General features: G+C 41.6%; 1 protein-coding gene across 2 annotated transcripts; it reads right to left on the bottom strand.

The window, feature by feature from the left end:
• Positions 1-47: 47 nt before the first annotated feature.
• paxbp1 (PAX3 and PAX7 binding protein 1) lies at positions 48-12,748 on the bottom strand. 2 transcript variants are annotated; one of them, XM_033644479.2, is made up of 18 exons: positions 12,297-12,748; positions 11,922-12,041; positions 10,320-10,532; positions 9,900-10,121; positions 9,693-9,793; positions 9,209-9,432; positions 8,728-8,917; positions 7,001-7,124; positions 6,252-6,354; positions 5,788-5,903; positions 5,439-5,638; positions 5,204-5,351; positions 4,965-5,086; positions 4,778-4,854; positions 4,605-4,671; positions 2,539-2,685; positions 1,099-1,253; positions 48-838 (listed from the first exon to the last, which is right to left on the bottom strand). In XM_033644479.2, exons 1-18 carry the CDS (start codon positions 12,616-12,618, stop codon positions 718-720), a joined length of 2,772 nt encoding a protein of 923 aa, XP_033500370.1. In that variant the 5' UTR covers positions 12,619-12,748; the 3' UTR covers positions 48-717. The 2 variants fall into 2 exon arrangements, with proteins under 2 accessions (XP_033500370.1, XP_033500362.1); XM_033644471.2 differs by having other exon boundaries at positions 11,922-12,044; positions 12,297-12,738.
• Positions 12,749-15,861: the final 3,113 nt, after the last annotated feature.

The following is a 15,861-nucleotide window of genomic DNA, read 5'->3' as shown; positions in this document are numbered from 1 at the left end:
AAGTACAAAAACATAAGGATGCTATCTGATGAGGCACAAGACAATCGATCATTCAAATTATTATTTTATTCACAGACAAATAAAATGCTAAAATAAAAGTCTTGCAAACGTGAAAAGACAGCTCTCAGCTGTGGTAGAGTCATCAGGGCAGTCCAGTGGGTGAAACAGGAGAACAGTAAGTTGAACTTGAGATCAAAGATTAGCCGTATCAACTGCCTCACAGAGTACTCAGAGACAAGTCGGTTGTCAGTCTGTGCCAGTGTGCATTTCTACCTTTTGGCCAAATAGAAAGTCCCTTTGGCACAAAAGAAAAAACAGAGAATGTGAGAAGAAAACACATAGCCGGGTTGGAAATGGTGACAATGGAGAGATCAGACATTTTCAAAAAATGCCAGTAATCCATGTCAACAATTGTTTACCCTTAATAAATTATGCATTTAAAAATACTGCCAGCATACTATAACTGAGCAGTGTTGTTGAGCTGACAATACAAGGCCTCATTTTAGCATCAGTCCTGTGCTGAGCACATGAGCACACCTTTCTATACATTATTCACAATATTTACACCAAGGGCTTTTTTTTTTACCTTCTCTTTTTAGGCAACCTAACAACAGTTTCTTTCAAATCCATTTTCGCACACTTTTTCCCAGGCATCCAACTTTAGCAATGCCATGGTTTTAAAAGATGACTGAAAAGTTTCTGATGTGATGTCCTCCTCTACGACTTGGCCTCCAGAAGGGGCTTGATGTCTTTAATGCCATGCTCCTCTGCGACAGTGATGATGTGGTCCAGGGCATTCATGTGGCCCAGCATCCTCACAAGCTCTTTGATTTGGTCCCTGTTGGCAGATATGGGTTGTATTAGAAGCAGTATGGACAGAAACCATAGCATCACACCACAGCTTTATGATAGACATGAAGGGAGTCATTTAAAAACACCAGTTAGTAAATTGTAATTATGCAATTTGACAAAACAACCTCTTCCACTGTATCCCTCTTAAAGCACCTTCCATAATATTCCAGTAGATGGAGCCATAACTGCAAGCTCCCCAATTTACACCAATAGTCCCTATATGTGGAGCCTGGCAGAGCCTCTTACTTTGCAGTGCGGCGTTCCACGTCAGACCCGCCCAAACTGCTCCGGTACAATGAGTTGGCCAGGTGGGTGAGGTAGCGACAGAATGGCTCCAACTGAGGCAACGTCTGCTGGCCCTTCAGTCCAGAGAACCACTGCAGTGGCAAACACTCCACCACCTGAGAAAGGTACAAGAACAAGGACGTGTTCAACACAAGCTCTGTGTCACTCTGTTTTGGTGCGTCACGAATGGCCACGGTTGCCCAACTGAGACACCTGCTCCTCCACAGCAGGTGTGATTGTCAAGTTGAGGGTGCAAGCAGTATGAAGGTACAGGAAAATGGAGTGCAGCCAATCATACTGACTTGGGCTGAGGCTTGTATTATAAAATATAAGCACCCTTCATCAAATTGTCAGATCTAGGAGAAGAGCCAGTTTCCACTGCTCAGGCAGCTAAAAAAAAATCATCTTTATTTTTAGACTTTATAGGCACATCATAAGATGTCTGCAATAATTCCGAAACCTACAATTAGGTGTGTAAATGCAGTAAGGGGTTGTGAAAATAAGTTTCATTTTGTCTTAGTTAACACTAAGCCTGACAGGAAGAGACTGATAGTATCTTGGGTTAAATAACAAAAAGCATTTCCTCTGATGTTGCACTGGCTCTCATGCAAACCAAAGTAAATGTACTGCTTTATATAATAAAACAGCCCTCATGCAATCTGTGAAGACCTTTTCAAACTGTATTTGACACAAGATCAGGCCGGGGACAAAGTTGAGGGAGTAAGAGCAGAAATTGAATAATAAAAAAGGACTTCCTTCTTTTATGTTCTAGTACTACATACTGCAACAGACCATGAAATCAAAAGTAGCAGACAACAGAGGCCCCTCTTTTCAATTAAAAATGTCTATACCTACTCTTAATGATACTGCCCTCTGTCTGAAGAGTGATATCACTAAACAAGTCACTTAAAGGGAATGGACTTGCGCATGAGACCAGCGAAAGCACGTGAATACACATGAATGCGGTGACCATGTCTCACGGTCTCGCACAAGCGCGCATATGTAAGTGCGGTGCACAGAGAGGCAGTTAGAGCTGCAGGCTACAATGAGGCTAAAAACAGAGTTCAAATGACGTTTTCCAAATAACTTTTTATGTCGGGGCTTCAGGACACTTGGATCACTACGGACGAGCAGTATGGAGATATTTTGTGATTTCAATTATGTGTTGTTGGACATTTGAATCTGGGGCCTCCATTAGATGGAGTTGTGTTGCTACCCTCTCCCCTTGGATTTCTGCAAGTGATGTGAGGACTCTAAAAACTTCAAGTAGATAATGGCTGAATTTTCATTTTTGGGTGCACTATCCCTTTAATGTGAACAAGCATTCTGACTGTAAGAGCCCTGCTGTGTCTATTTACACATGAAAGCATGAAACTATAAAACAAGTGATGCATCTCCTACCTTCTGGCACTTTGGGACATTGTCCTCCCCAGTGTCTGTGGTCTGCAGTGCAGAGAGGATGTATCTATTCAAAGTGCTGTCCAACGCCAGATCCTTTAGAGAGGATATGGATAAGATACCATCCCACTGCAGGATGTTGCCCAGCAGCTAGGAAAGAAACACAGCAGCGTACAACATCAATACAAGTAGTTCTATAGCTGTCGCAGATGTAAATGTGACGATCAGTGGTTAGCATATAAACTACAGTACAGGCCAAAAGTTTGGACACACCTTCTCATTCAATGCGTTTTCTTTATTTTCATGACTATTTACATTGTAGATTCTCACTGAAGGCATCAAAACTATGAATGAACACATGTGGAGTTATGTACTTAACAAAAAAAGGTGAAATAACTGAAAACATGTTTTATATTCTAGTTTCTTCAAAATAGCCACCCTTTGCTCTGATTACTGCTTTGCACACTCTTGGCATTCTCTCCATGAGCTTCAAGAGGTAGTCACCTGAAATGGTTTCCACTTCACAGGTGTGCCTTATCAGGGTTAATTAGTGGAATTTCTTGCTTTATCAATGGGGTTGGGACCATCAGTTGTGTTGTGCACAAGTCAGGTTAATACACAGCCGACAGCCCTATTGGACAACTGTTAAAATTCATATTATGGCAAGAACCAATCAGCTAACTAAAGAAAAACGAGTGGCCATCATTACTTTAAGAAATGAAGGTCAGTCAGTCCGGTAAATTGCAAAAACTTTAAATGTGTCCCCAAGTGGAGTCGCAAAAACCATCAAGCGCTACAAGGAAACTGGCACACATGAGGACCGACCCAGGAAAGGAAGACCAAGAGTCACCTCTGCTTCTGAGGATAAGTTCATCCGAGTCACCAGCCTCAGAAATCACAAGTTAACAGCAGCTCAGATCAGAGACCAGATGAATGCCACACAGAGTTCTAGCAGCAGACCCATCTCTAGAACAACTGTTAAGAGAAGACTGCGCAAATCAGGCCTTCATGGTCAAATAGCTGCTAGGAAACCACTGCTAAGGAGAGGCAACAAGCAGAAGAGATTTGTTTGGGCCAAGAAACACAAGGAATGGACATTAGACCAGTGGAAATCTGTGCTTTGGTCTGATGAGTCCAAATTTGAGATCTTTGGTTCCAACCGCTGTGTCTTTGTGAGACGCAGAAAAGGTGAACGGATGGATTCCACATGCCTGGTTCCCACTGTGAAGCATGGAGGAGGAGGTGTGATGGTGTGGGGGTGTTTTGCTGGTGACACTGTTGGGGATTTATTCAAAATTGAAGGCACACTGAACCAGCATGGCTACCACAGCATCCTGCAGCGACATGCCATCCCATCCGGTTTGCGTTTAGTTGGACAATCATTTATTTTTCAACAGGACAATGACCCCAAACACACCTCCAGGCTGTGTAAGGGCTATTTGACCAAGAAGGAGAGTGATGGAGTGCTGCGGCAGATGACCTGGCCTCCACAGTCACCGGACCTGAACCCAATCGAGATGGTTTGGGGTGAGCTGGACCGCAGAGTGAAGGCAAAGGGGCCAACAAGTGCTAAACACCTCTGGGAACTCCTTCAAGACTGTTGGAAAACCATTTCAGGTGACTACCTCTTGAAGCTCATGGAGAGAATGCCAAGAGTGTGCAAAGCAGTAATCAGAGCAAAGGGTGGCTATTTTGAAGAAACTAGAATATAAAACATGTTTTCAGTTATTTCACCTTTTTTTGTTAAGTACATAACTCCACATGTGTTTATTCATAGTTTTGATGCCTTCAGTGAGAATCTACAATGTAAATAGTCATGAAAATAAAGAAAACGCATTGAATGAGAAGGTGTGTCCAAACTTTTGGCCTGTACTGTATATCAAGGACACACATACAGTCAGAGATGTTAGCATTTAAACTTGTCAAGTATAAACCTTTCAAATCCAGATCTGCTCCTACATGTGATGTGATTTACAACAACCATTCAGAACTACCATCTGAGCAATTAGTGTCTGAATGGATTAATTCATTTAAAAAGAATGTTGTCTTTACACCACTGTTGCACATACCTTCACACAGGACCAGAACTGCCTCTGGTAGAATAAGTATGGACTGCTATTCTTGTTCTCCAACACACTGAGAAAAAGCAAAAACACACTTTTAATCAGTTGTAAAGTTTCATCATGCAGATTGAAGAAATACAAACTGGGCTTCCTCTGGAGGTTACAATTATGTAACATACTTTTTTGGGTAGAGTGGAAGGAAGACATCTTCATCCAGAGTTCGCCTGGTTCTCAAGACAACCGTTTTTAAAAGCTCCTGATGGCAAAAAAAAAGAAATCAAGATGACAATAATACTACCAGAAGAGCCCAAGTAATCTCATTTTGCAGACAAAGTGCATTATGTTTAGTGTGACAGTGGCCAATACCTGTGTGTATCGGTTGTCCCCGTGCAGCACAGTGGGGTAACCTTTTATTAGTCTGTGAATGAAGCCCACCAGCCTGGCGGTCTGACTGTTTGACAGCGGGTCCCACACTTGCTCTGCCAACACTGACACACACACAAACAAACCCATACATAAATACACAGGGCATATTTTGTACTAGCCTGCATTGGTATGCCGAGCAAACCTCAGTATGCCAAGCGCAGCTGTGTGGGTTACTCTACCTGTCAGTTTGGAGAGGATGACCTTCTCCACAATAGCAGGCAGCAGGCTGATATCCCCATCTCCTCGCTGCAACATGCTGTGCTCCTCAAAGCCGTAAAATAACAGCGACTCAAACCAGAGCATGTACTCGAAATTTGCACACTGAGTCTGGGGAGGGAAAAAAGACAAGAGGATTTTAGAATCTATCCCGTTTTACTAAAGGAAAATATTACGCTTAAAAAACACACGTCTTACTTCGAGAGGGTTCCATGTGATCAGCTGCAGACGGACTAAAGGGTTAAAGAGTCTGGGCAGACAGAGGCCTATATAAGCATCTCTGTAGCAGTCGGCGTATTCTCTCCTCCACACTTCAAAATGGGATTTGATGCAGTCAAGAGAATGAAAGTCCTCCACCACATCCTCAAATACTTTCTTACATTCCCTGATGATGCGATCTGGATGGGATGAAAGGCTTCAGTAAGGCATGAGCCGCAGAATGACTGATCTGTGTTATGTCTGTCTTCTATCACATTTGATCAAAATATTTGCCACTTCTCCTCATTATGGCCGACACTGTCATTTCTGCAGCAATTTAATGATGTACCTCTCTCCATATTGAAGCTGGTGATGTCAGTAGAGGTCTCCTCATCATCAGATGATAAGCCTTCTTTATGCTCTGCCCTCTTTCCATTCTGCTCTCTAGCTTGTCGCCGCCGAGTTCTGCACCAACCCACAAGCACAAAGGCAGACAATTAAAACCAAGGACAGAATTTATGATAAACTCTAACCAGCCTGGCACTACAATGACTCTCTCAAAGTCAGAACTTAGGATCTCTAACATGGCAAACATGAGCTTTACACACCAAGCAACAATCAAGGCTGTATTATTGTGAAGGAAAGCACAAACAGCTAAGTTCAGATGCGAGTTTTGGCTTTTCATGGTTTGAGGCAAGCACAAGAACACAACCTACAAGGACAATCAAGCCAGTAACATTTGCCAGAAGCATGTCACATAAAGTTAGCAACAATTCTTGAACATGTTTTCATTAGTGCAATCAAGCTTCATACCGTCGTGCTTCTCTTTCTGCTATCCTCCTCTGACGACTGTTCTCTTGGTATGCTGCACGGTCTCGACCAAATGAGTCCAGATTAGGAGCCATGACAGCTTTATCTGCAAGAGACAGGAGCCATGTTAGAACCAGCTATGAAAAGCTGAGACAACCCATAACCTCATTCTTATTCTGGGCCCTCAACATCTAATACAAAATATATGGTACTCAAACTTAGAATAATCAAAATACTTAAAAATAAATTAGATACAGAGGCAAAATAATTACTTTAAGAAACAAGCTATAACATTGACCTAAACACCCTAATATATAAAAAAAGTACCATCAGCAAATAGACATATTTGTTACAAATAATTTCAGTATCATTCATTTTCTAGTCACTTACCTGGCTGCAACTTTCTACATGTTACAGTGAAAGTGACAGATGACAAGTCAGAACCAGATTTTTTTAATCTTTACTTAGTGACTCATTGCTTGAGCCGAGTTACAACCACCCGGCTGACTGTGAGACTCCAATAAAGAGTAGCCGAAACGGCTCCTCCAATAAAACAGTTCTCATGTACGTACATGCTCACTCACTCAAAGTAACACTTCAATTAACCTTAATCACACTCATGAGGGGAAACATAAAGAGGGTTGTGGGAAACAAGAATGTGAACAGCACACACACCCAAACGCACACGCTCACATACAGAGAACTAACGAGGCCGTTCAAATAAATCATAAAAACCTTCAAGATGGACTGACTTGAAAGGCTTGCAAACTCCGACGATTCATCTTTAATATCATCCTGTCTTCTCTGGACAAGTCGTGAGGCCCGTTGCCTTAGTAACTGGTGCATGGCAGCCTCCAGCTCCAGGACAGCAGGCACCTGAAAGATATGATGCCTTCTGTGATATTTGACCCAAAACAAAAGCGGGGCTCCCAGTCACGGGGATGTCTTGCTGGAGGGACAAGAGGAGTGTAATGAACAATATAATATTGGAACCAAAATTTCATTTGTGTTGGGTGAAAACTTAGTATCACTATAATGTCATATTTCCTTGAAGGAAAGCTTGAACACCATGGACTTTATTTAGCCAGTGGCTTAATATGAAAATACTGACAAATCAAGTTAAAGGCATAGTTAAAGGAGCATTGTGTAGGATTTAGCGGCATCTAGCGGTGAGGGCTGCAGATTGCAATCAACTAAAATTTCTCCCATGTGCCAAGCATGAACTCCTGCTCAGGATTCCTTCAGTATTCACTGTTCAGGAGGTTTTCACAGGGTTTGGGGGGCCGCTAGCTCAGCACTTGCGAATGTGTGCTCACATTTTTTTCTCTGGTAACTTAAGATGCAGCCATTTACTAGGTTTTAACAAGAAGCCAAATCATCTGCAGAGGTTGCAGAGAGGCTGCTAACTACTGAGGCTGACACTAAAAGGGGAATGGCACTATCAAGAGCCAGTGTTTGATTTATTCATTTTAGGCAGTGCAACATGGTGGACTCCTCGGACAAGGACCCACTCTAAATGTAGATGTAAATGGCTTATTATACGGTAACGAAAACATGATGATTCATACTTGAAAGTGATTACACATGTAAGAAAACATACCCATTAAATTCCCTTTCTCCCTAAATCCTACACACTGGACCATGAAGTGCCTTGTGAGGTTAATGCATTAAAACCACAAAATTGGAGTGAAATTGTAGAGTTGAAGGTTTTTACCCAACATTGAAAATATACAGTTCCAGTCTTGATGTTTACACTGTGTTAAAGGACTCCATACTAAATTATACTCATAATGGTTGATGAATGTCCCGTTCCCAACACCTAACAGGGTTAAAACAGACATTAGTGTTGTTGAGGAAACATGTAGCCACGTTGCTGCTGCTCTGCTGCTGTAGGATCAAGACCATATTATTGTTTAAACATGCATTTAGTAAGTAGGTATAGGTGTACAACAATATAATCTGTGCCGGGACATCATTTCCTTTTGTTTGAACAAATTGGCTTCAGCCTCTTTGTGAGGATTTAAGTACATAGTTGGCCACACCACTAGACGGGGTTCTCTTACAGCTCCAAATCATCTTAAAATAACTTTGTTTATTATGTCAGTAATGACTAGAATAAATTCAGCAATTTTCTTAATGGCTGAAAATGTTAAACATCAGATTCATTATGAAGTAAATGCATTTTCTTGTTATTAAAAAACCAGCAGCAATAATGTTGATAGATCAAAGTTATGCATCTGTCGAAAATGACAGCATTTGTGAAAGAGATATTCATGGAGTGTGCTCCAAGAGACTAATGTGTAGTCACACTGGGTTGTCAGCACTGTTAATTAGCATCAACAGTAGTATCTCAACTAAAACTAGGCTTTTTATGACTAGTGTGGATTGCTCAATACAATCTGTCCCTTTAAAAGTGGTCAGAGATCACAGACACAAAACAGAAAACAGCTAATCAGACTGCAGATAAATTCTCCCTTACCTTTTCACTGAAACACTCAAGCAAGTCTCCAACATACCCTCGCATCTCTTGCAAGAATTTATATTGATCTGCATTGTCATTGGATGAGCCCTCCAGCTGCTGTATGGCACTCTCAGAGGCAGCTAGGTCGTCTTCAATCTGTTTGTAGCGCCTGGCGTTTGCGTCGTGGCCTGCACGCATTTGGCTAAGCCTACAGACACATGACATACAGGGAAAGAGAATAATGATGACTTAGATGGGGCTAAGGACAAACAAAGCTAATGTAACCTTACATACTGACATACACTACCCAGAACATTACTTTGTAGTACACCCATCCAATAAACACATCATGAAAACTGATTAATAGGAGACAAGGAGCTCCCTCTCTGGCCCTTAGATCTGAGGATAGCTGAGTCTTCAGGACCACAGCACACATAGATGGCAGCAGCTGAGCTGAAGACTGACAATAGATGTTGCTGCAGTCATCCACTGAACCTACCTATCCTGCAGGCGTTTCTTTACCAGATCAATGGATACTGGGGCTAGATCACTAATAGGGGTCCCATAGTGAACAGAACCATTGTCTGCTCGGCTAGGTGGCTTGGCAGCCTGTGGGGCCACGGTGCTGTAGGTGAAAGGCATGCTGTAGGAGGAGCCATAAGGTTGGCTCTCGTAGCTGTTCTGGTAGTAGACTGTGTTGTCCTCTGGCTGGCTGCTTTGCACCTAATCATCAGAAACAAGGAAAACACAGGGTGCATAAAACAACTTATGTTTATTGGCATATTGTATTAATCTCAAAAAAATGTTGGATTAAGCGTAGTCTATAAAATGCCAGAAAATTATGCCATTAAAACTTTCAAATTGCTTACGTTGAACGACTATCAACAACAAATCAAAAGACATTTAACATACAATGACAGAAAACAGGGGAAAGCATTACTTGGCAGTATTTTACAGTTGTTCAAAGACATAGTGCAGCTTACCTGGGGTATGCTGATTCCTTTCCTAATCTGCTCCTGCTCCCAACGGCTCACCTCTTCATCCTGCCCTGTGTCCAGTGCCTCGTCGTCACTGCCCTCAATACCTGCATATGAAGGGCACATTCATGTCTTAGGGACAACTTACTGAAAACAGTATAAGATATAATTATATATTCACTAAAAGGTCAGTGGAATGTTTTCTTAGAGTACCTATCTCCTCAGCGATCTTTTGTCTCTGGCTTTTGTTCTTGACTCCGCTGAAGCGGATCCTCTTCTCTTCCTCGTCTTCGTCGTCGCTGGCATCTTGGTCTTCTCGTGCCATACGTTTCTTGGGAGTCTCTGTCTCTACCAGTGGGGGTTCACCCCCAAGCTCTCTAGCCATTTGCCGGCGCTTTCTGGCAGCATGGATGAATGCCGCATCAGGAATCTCACCTAGAGTAGGAGAGAAGCAGGTCTTGATCCAAGTACTTGTGTAGTTGTGTGTACAAATACCAAGAAAGTATTTCAGGTTTGGAGACATTGTGCCGTACGCAGAGGTGAAACTCTTTTCAGGGTGTTTTCAACAACAGTTTAGAGGACCAATAATTCAGAGAAAGGAACAGATTTAATTCAAAGATTAATGTATGCTACCTGGTCTCAGGCTGCTAAGGGAGGAAAGTGTGTTGAACGTTGCTCCAGCGTTGTTGCTCCTGGAGACTTGACCTTGTGCCTGGCCACCTTGACTCTTCGCCTCTTCCGCCTGCTCATCAGCACTGTCCACCTCCATTTCTTCCTCCCCCTGTTCACTTCCCGCTCTGCTAATAACTTCCTCCTTGATTGCAACCGCAGGTTGAAGTGGGGCATCTAGGAAACCCATATACAGAGAAGGATGAGCCAACAGGGTCACAGATCTCACAATATTCCATTACATTTGAATTCTAGCCATTAGGCTGATACTAAGGGTTGGGTGATATCATACTCTCTGTTACAGAAAACTCTAGCACAGTCAGATACCCTCATAGCACCTGCGTGCACTCATCAGCCAAAACATTAAAACCACTGACAGGTGAATTGAATAACACTAATCACCTCATTGCAATGCAATATTCTGCTGGGAAACCTTGGGCCCTGGCATTCATGTGGATGCCATTTGACATGAACCACCCACCCAAGCACCGTTGCAGACCAAGTACACCCTCCCGAGACATCCTGTATGGTGCATTTTCCTGCTGAGGAAGCCACTGCCATTGGGGAGTGTTGGTGCCAGGACAGGGTGTACTTAGTCTGCAGTGGGTGGGTGGTGCGTATCAAGTGGCGCTGACATTAATGCCTGGACCCAAGGTTTTCCAGCAGAGCACTACACTGTAATAAGATGACAATGTTGTTCACTTCAACTGTCAGTGGTATCAATGTTTTGGCTGACTGGTGTATACCAGTGCTTCCCAAATGGTGCAGCCACGGGGTCCAGAGATTTCCCTTAGTCATTAGTTTGAGGTCCACACAGTTAAATATTCAGTGTCATACTTGCATTTGGACATGTCGTCAAACTAGTTAGCTGTCTCTGTCGAGTAGCTGTCCATTAGTCACTCACTCTACAGCAGGAAACTGCACATAAAAATAAAAACACTGTGACATATATTCACTGTACTTAAAAATAAAATGTTTTTTATTTTTTTTTAACAAACTTGACACATTTGTGAGTCACTTGCGGCCCATTCAGAATGGACCCGTGACCCACCAGTTGGGAATCACTGGTGTATACAATCTTAGGCTGCTCTCTCTTATGGCACGAAAGACCTGGCATTAATTTCTACCAGTATATCTGCAGGCAATAATAACATAAGTCTGCCTTCAACTTTAGAAAATAGATCTTAGACATTAGATTTCATATGGGAGACAAAAATGCTGACGGATAATTCTGATGTACAATCCTCCCTGTCGATGGTGATGAAATATGAGGCTTGTTTTTGCTGGATACAAAGAAGCTCAATCTATAACTTTACAAGATCTACCTCCATCTTGTTGTTCAAGTATAAGTGACATTTTGCCCTGAAGGCTCTGAGTACTTAGAGTCCATAGTGACAGCCTGGGTGCATTTTAGCAAAACTGCAATGATATGCCTCAAATCAGATTTATGCTTTCTCATATTTAGTGACAAATGTTAAAACAACTTTCTAAACATTATTCTCATATTGCTGATGTGACAGTAGAGATGCCAGACAGTGAACTGCACTGGTGGGATATCTGACCCACCTGATTTGATTTCCTGTTTGACTCCAGACTTCTCCAAATCCTCCTTGTATTCTTTCTTCAGCTGCTTCACAATCTTCTTGCTGTAGTTGGATTTCTTCACTCTGAACACCTCGGATCCTTCTGCTTACAAACAGGTGAGGGGAAAAGGTGAGAGGTGAATAAACTGAACCATGCACATCATCCAGATGATTGCTGGACAACAAGCTTAATGAGTTAGCTGTGACGGTATATGCATTTACATATATGATTTCGCAACCTAGCAAAAACAAAAAAGTGTAACGTTAACTTACAGTATAACCTTTCAAAACAACAAGCTTGCTTTAGCTAACGTTAACCGGCTAGCTTAGCATTGGTGTACCAAGTTAGCTAGCTTACCTTCATCATCGACAAAACTCAGCAAACTGGCTTTCGTGGGTCCAGGCGCCGTAGCTACAGGGATAGCTGTCTCTTTGACTTTCTTTTCTTTCTTAACAGCTTTTACAGTGTTAGTGTTAGCCAAAAAGCCGTTGCTGTAATAGTTATCCGTGCTGCTCTGCGCTCCGGTAACGCCGCTATTAGAAGTCTCCATAAACGGGATTTCCTCCACGGCGGGCCCGAACGATGTCGGCAATATTGGCGGCTGCCGACCTTCCTCCTGTTCTTCCTCATCGGAGTCATTCCTCCGTCGGAAGTTAGCTCTTTTCGCCTTTTTAAACATTGTGTTTCACCGTTAAATGCAACTGTGCATGCTCTTACATAGGACGCCTTAAAATTGTGCTTGGAGCAGAGGGAAATTATGCCCACACTGCCAGTCAGCCATTTTCTGTCAGAAAGTACGTTTCTTCTTCGTCTTAAAAATTTGAAGCAGAGTACATACAACAGCGGTATAACACTGCCCCCAAGTGGTCAAAACCTGTACAGACGACATGAACTTGCAAGAATAAAAAGATAAATGAATAAATTAATTAAAAAATAAATACAAAACACAGGAAGTTGTATAAAATAATTCATGTCAATTGTGATATCATTTGTTATAAAAGTGTCTATCAAACAGGAGGCTAAGGGACTGTTTTTTACTTATTGGAGGGGGGTGGCTGGGGTGTGACTTAAAAAAAAATGTATTTAATTTTGACCCTCCCTGAGGCTACAAATATGTTTTATTGAGCCCCCTGATGAGTGACTGACAGAAAATGCACAACCCTCCCTCCAGCATACATTAGTAATTAGATTTTTTTTTTAAAACTTGCCTTTTGATGTTTGAAAGTTAAAAGTCAATGATGAAATCCTGGAGTTGAAAGATGCCTTGTTTTTTCTTGTCTTGCATGCTCGTTAATTACTGCAAATGGTTTACTTTTGGCCAAATTTTGAATGAGATTTTTTAAAGAAATATCACTATTTTAAGCTCATATTTGGTAATGTCTTTTTTTGTTTTTTCTGATGGAAGCGTTCATCCCACATGATGTGTCCAAGGTCTGTCATAAAATCCAACGATAATTTCTGTTTTTATGATTTGATATAAAAAATGGTGTTATGCTGGTGATTTAAATAAACAAAAAGTATAAGAAACCTTCCGAACCCGCGTGATCCGAGGGCATGTTTTTGTTAAAAATCTGCACTAAAATAAATACAAAATATAACCATTTAAATTTGTATTTTCCCCCCTTCGAGCCAAAATAAAAACATTAGTCCCTCCCCAGTGCTTCAAAAATTATTTGACACACCTTCCTCTTTTTGCACCACCCCCTTAATCCTCATGAGTAAAGAACAGTCCCTAAGTATGAAAATTAAGTGTTTTCCAAAGCCCGTGGTACAGATACACCATGGTTTCTGTTTGCTTATGTTTATCATTTGGTTTTATTATGTAAAACGTATAAATGAAACAAGAAAGGCAAAGGAAACTACATGTGACCCTCATGAGAACACTGGACAGTGCAATTAACCTCTATATCTTCATAAGCTTGTATATCTTGGTGATGGTAACTAGTGTTTTATTTGAGATTGCGGAAAGGAAATTAATAATATCCTGTCTACAGAAACACTGAAATTGTGGTGGCTTGCATTTGTGTCTGAGCCATTGTGAGAACTCATAACAGTCACAACATAGAGCGTTTGACAGTGTAAAGACTGGTTATATTCTTATGAAGCTTCAGAAGTCAACTATTGTACCCAAGGTCAAGAGAATTATTGATGACCATGCAATAACATATGGGGTTGACTTTGACAGCCATGGAAAAATCAGAATAATATGACAGTTTGCAATAATGTGTTCTCACTGTAATGCATTCGTGGTTCATTTGTGTTTGTTAGTGAAGCCTGTCATGACAGGCTGTGCAGCATGTCCCCTTGTTTGATGTCAAATTGCCATGACAGAGATCTCCAGAAAGTGCAAACTTTGCACTTAAAGTAACATTATCAACACAGTAACTTTCGGCATCTGTCATAGATATCCTCAGTCTTGGTTTTCTTTTTTTTTAAAAGATATTTTTGGGGGGAATTTTCAGCCTTTAATGGACAGGACAGACAAGTGTGGGGGGGGGGGGGGGGGGGGATGACATGCAGCAAAGGGCCACAGGCTGGACTCGAGCCCGGGCCGCTGCGGCAACAGCCTTGTACAGCCTTGGCGCCTGCTCTACCACTAAGCCACCGACGCCCCAATATCCTTAGTCTTGACCTAATAACACTAGACCTTTCAGCTTTTACGAACGACCCTGTTTGTAGGACAGTGGAGTACTTATCTATGAAATGAATAAAACTCATTCTGCATCCACATCAGCAAGGGCATAGGCTTTGCTTCAACATTAAACATATCAAGGGCGGTGGTCCTCTCAAGAAATGTTGAGACACCTAAAACATCTCATTTTCTGCATTCAGGGGCCTTTCTCTGCATCAGTGTATTGGCTGTAATGGTATTCCCTCTGAATATCAAAAAAGCCACTGAGCTGTAGGCACAGTAACTTCAATCTGTTTACTGAAAAGTTGAAATTACACTCAGTCACATGATAGAAAAACTATGTGCTCCTGTGTCTAATGCATCTCTCTGCTCAACTAATCTGTACATGAAGTGACGTTCAAAATTAAAGGGAGCGTCATCAACAAAATTAAACATACATGCATTTATTCCTTTTATACAATATCTGAAAATGAATTTTCTATGATATTTAATTAACAAATTATCTTCACACATTGTGGCTCTTACTGCCTGCATCAACCATAGTTGCTCCATCTTCCTTCCATTTTATGGCAGATGGCAACTATTGCTTTTGAGATTGTGCACTGCCACCACGGCCATAAAGATAGATAGATAGATAGATAGATAGATAGATAGATAGATAATGCCAGTTAAAATTGTTTAAAAGACTTTCAACCATATGACCTTTCCACACCTCTTTTCATACAAATTCCCTTCCCTCAGAAATTGCCTCCTTTCATTTTAGCTCACTTTCATTCACCCCTCATTATCTCTGGGCTATTCCTTTCACTTGCCTACTTACCTGATGACAGCTTTCTGAAAAATAGTCTGGAGAAGATGAAAGATCCGAACGTATAGCTCTAAATTGCACCTGATTGCCTGCAGTATATATGATGGCATGTTAAACATATTATGGACTGCGGAAGAGTTGAGAGGAGCATATGTCTCTCCTGATAGGAACAGATAATATGCATTCTGGACTACGACAGCATCCAGTTCCTTTAATAAATGCCAGACATGAGCTGCAGTTAGCGAGGGTCATTACAGAGCCATTACTTGACACGGTGTAGTGTGCGCTGTGGTAGTGATAATAACCGCTGAAATTAAAGTGTCACCACAGATGAAGCTGGAGTGATATGTTGTGATTAATTAACATCAAGATGACCCTTTGCCATTAAAATGATAATTGGAGATAAATATCTTCCCATTAATGGTAGCATTTAGTTTTAAAGTCCCAGAGCTCCCTTTTTGTCTCCATAGCACATTCACACA

Source organism: Epinephelus lanceolatus, chromosome 11 (genome assembly GCF_041903045.1).
Source record: "Epinephelus lanceolatus isolate andai-2023 chromosome 11, ASM4190304v1, whole genome shotgun sequence".
Classification (NCBI taxonomy): Eukaryota; Metazoa; Chordata; class Actinopteri; order Perciformes; family Serranidae; genus Epinephelus; species Epinephelus lanceolatus.
Note: the sequence above shows the minus strand (reverse complement) of the source record. Positions and strands in the feature narration are given on the sequence as shown.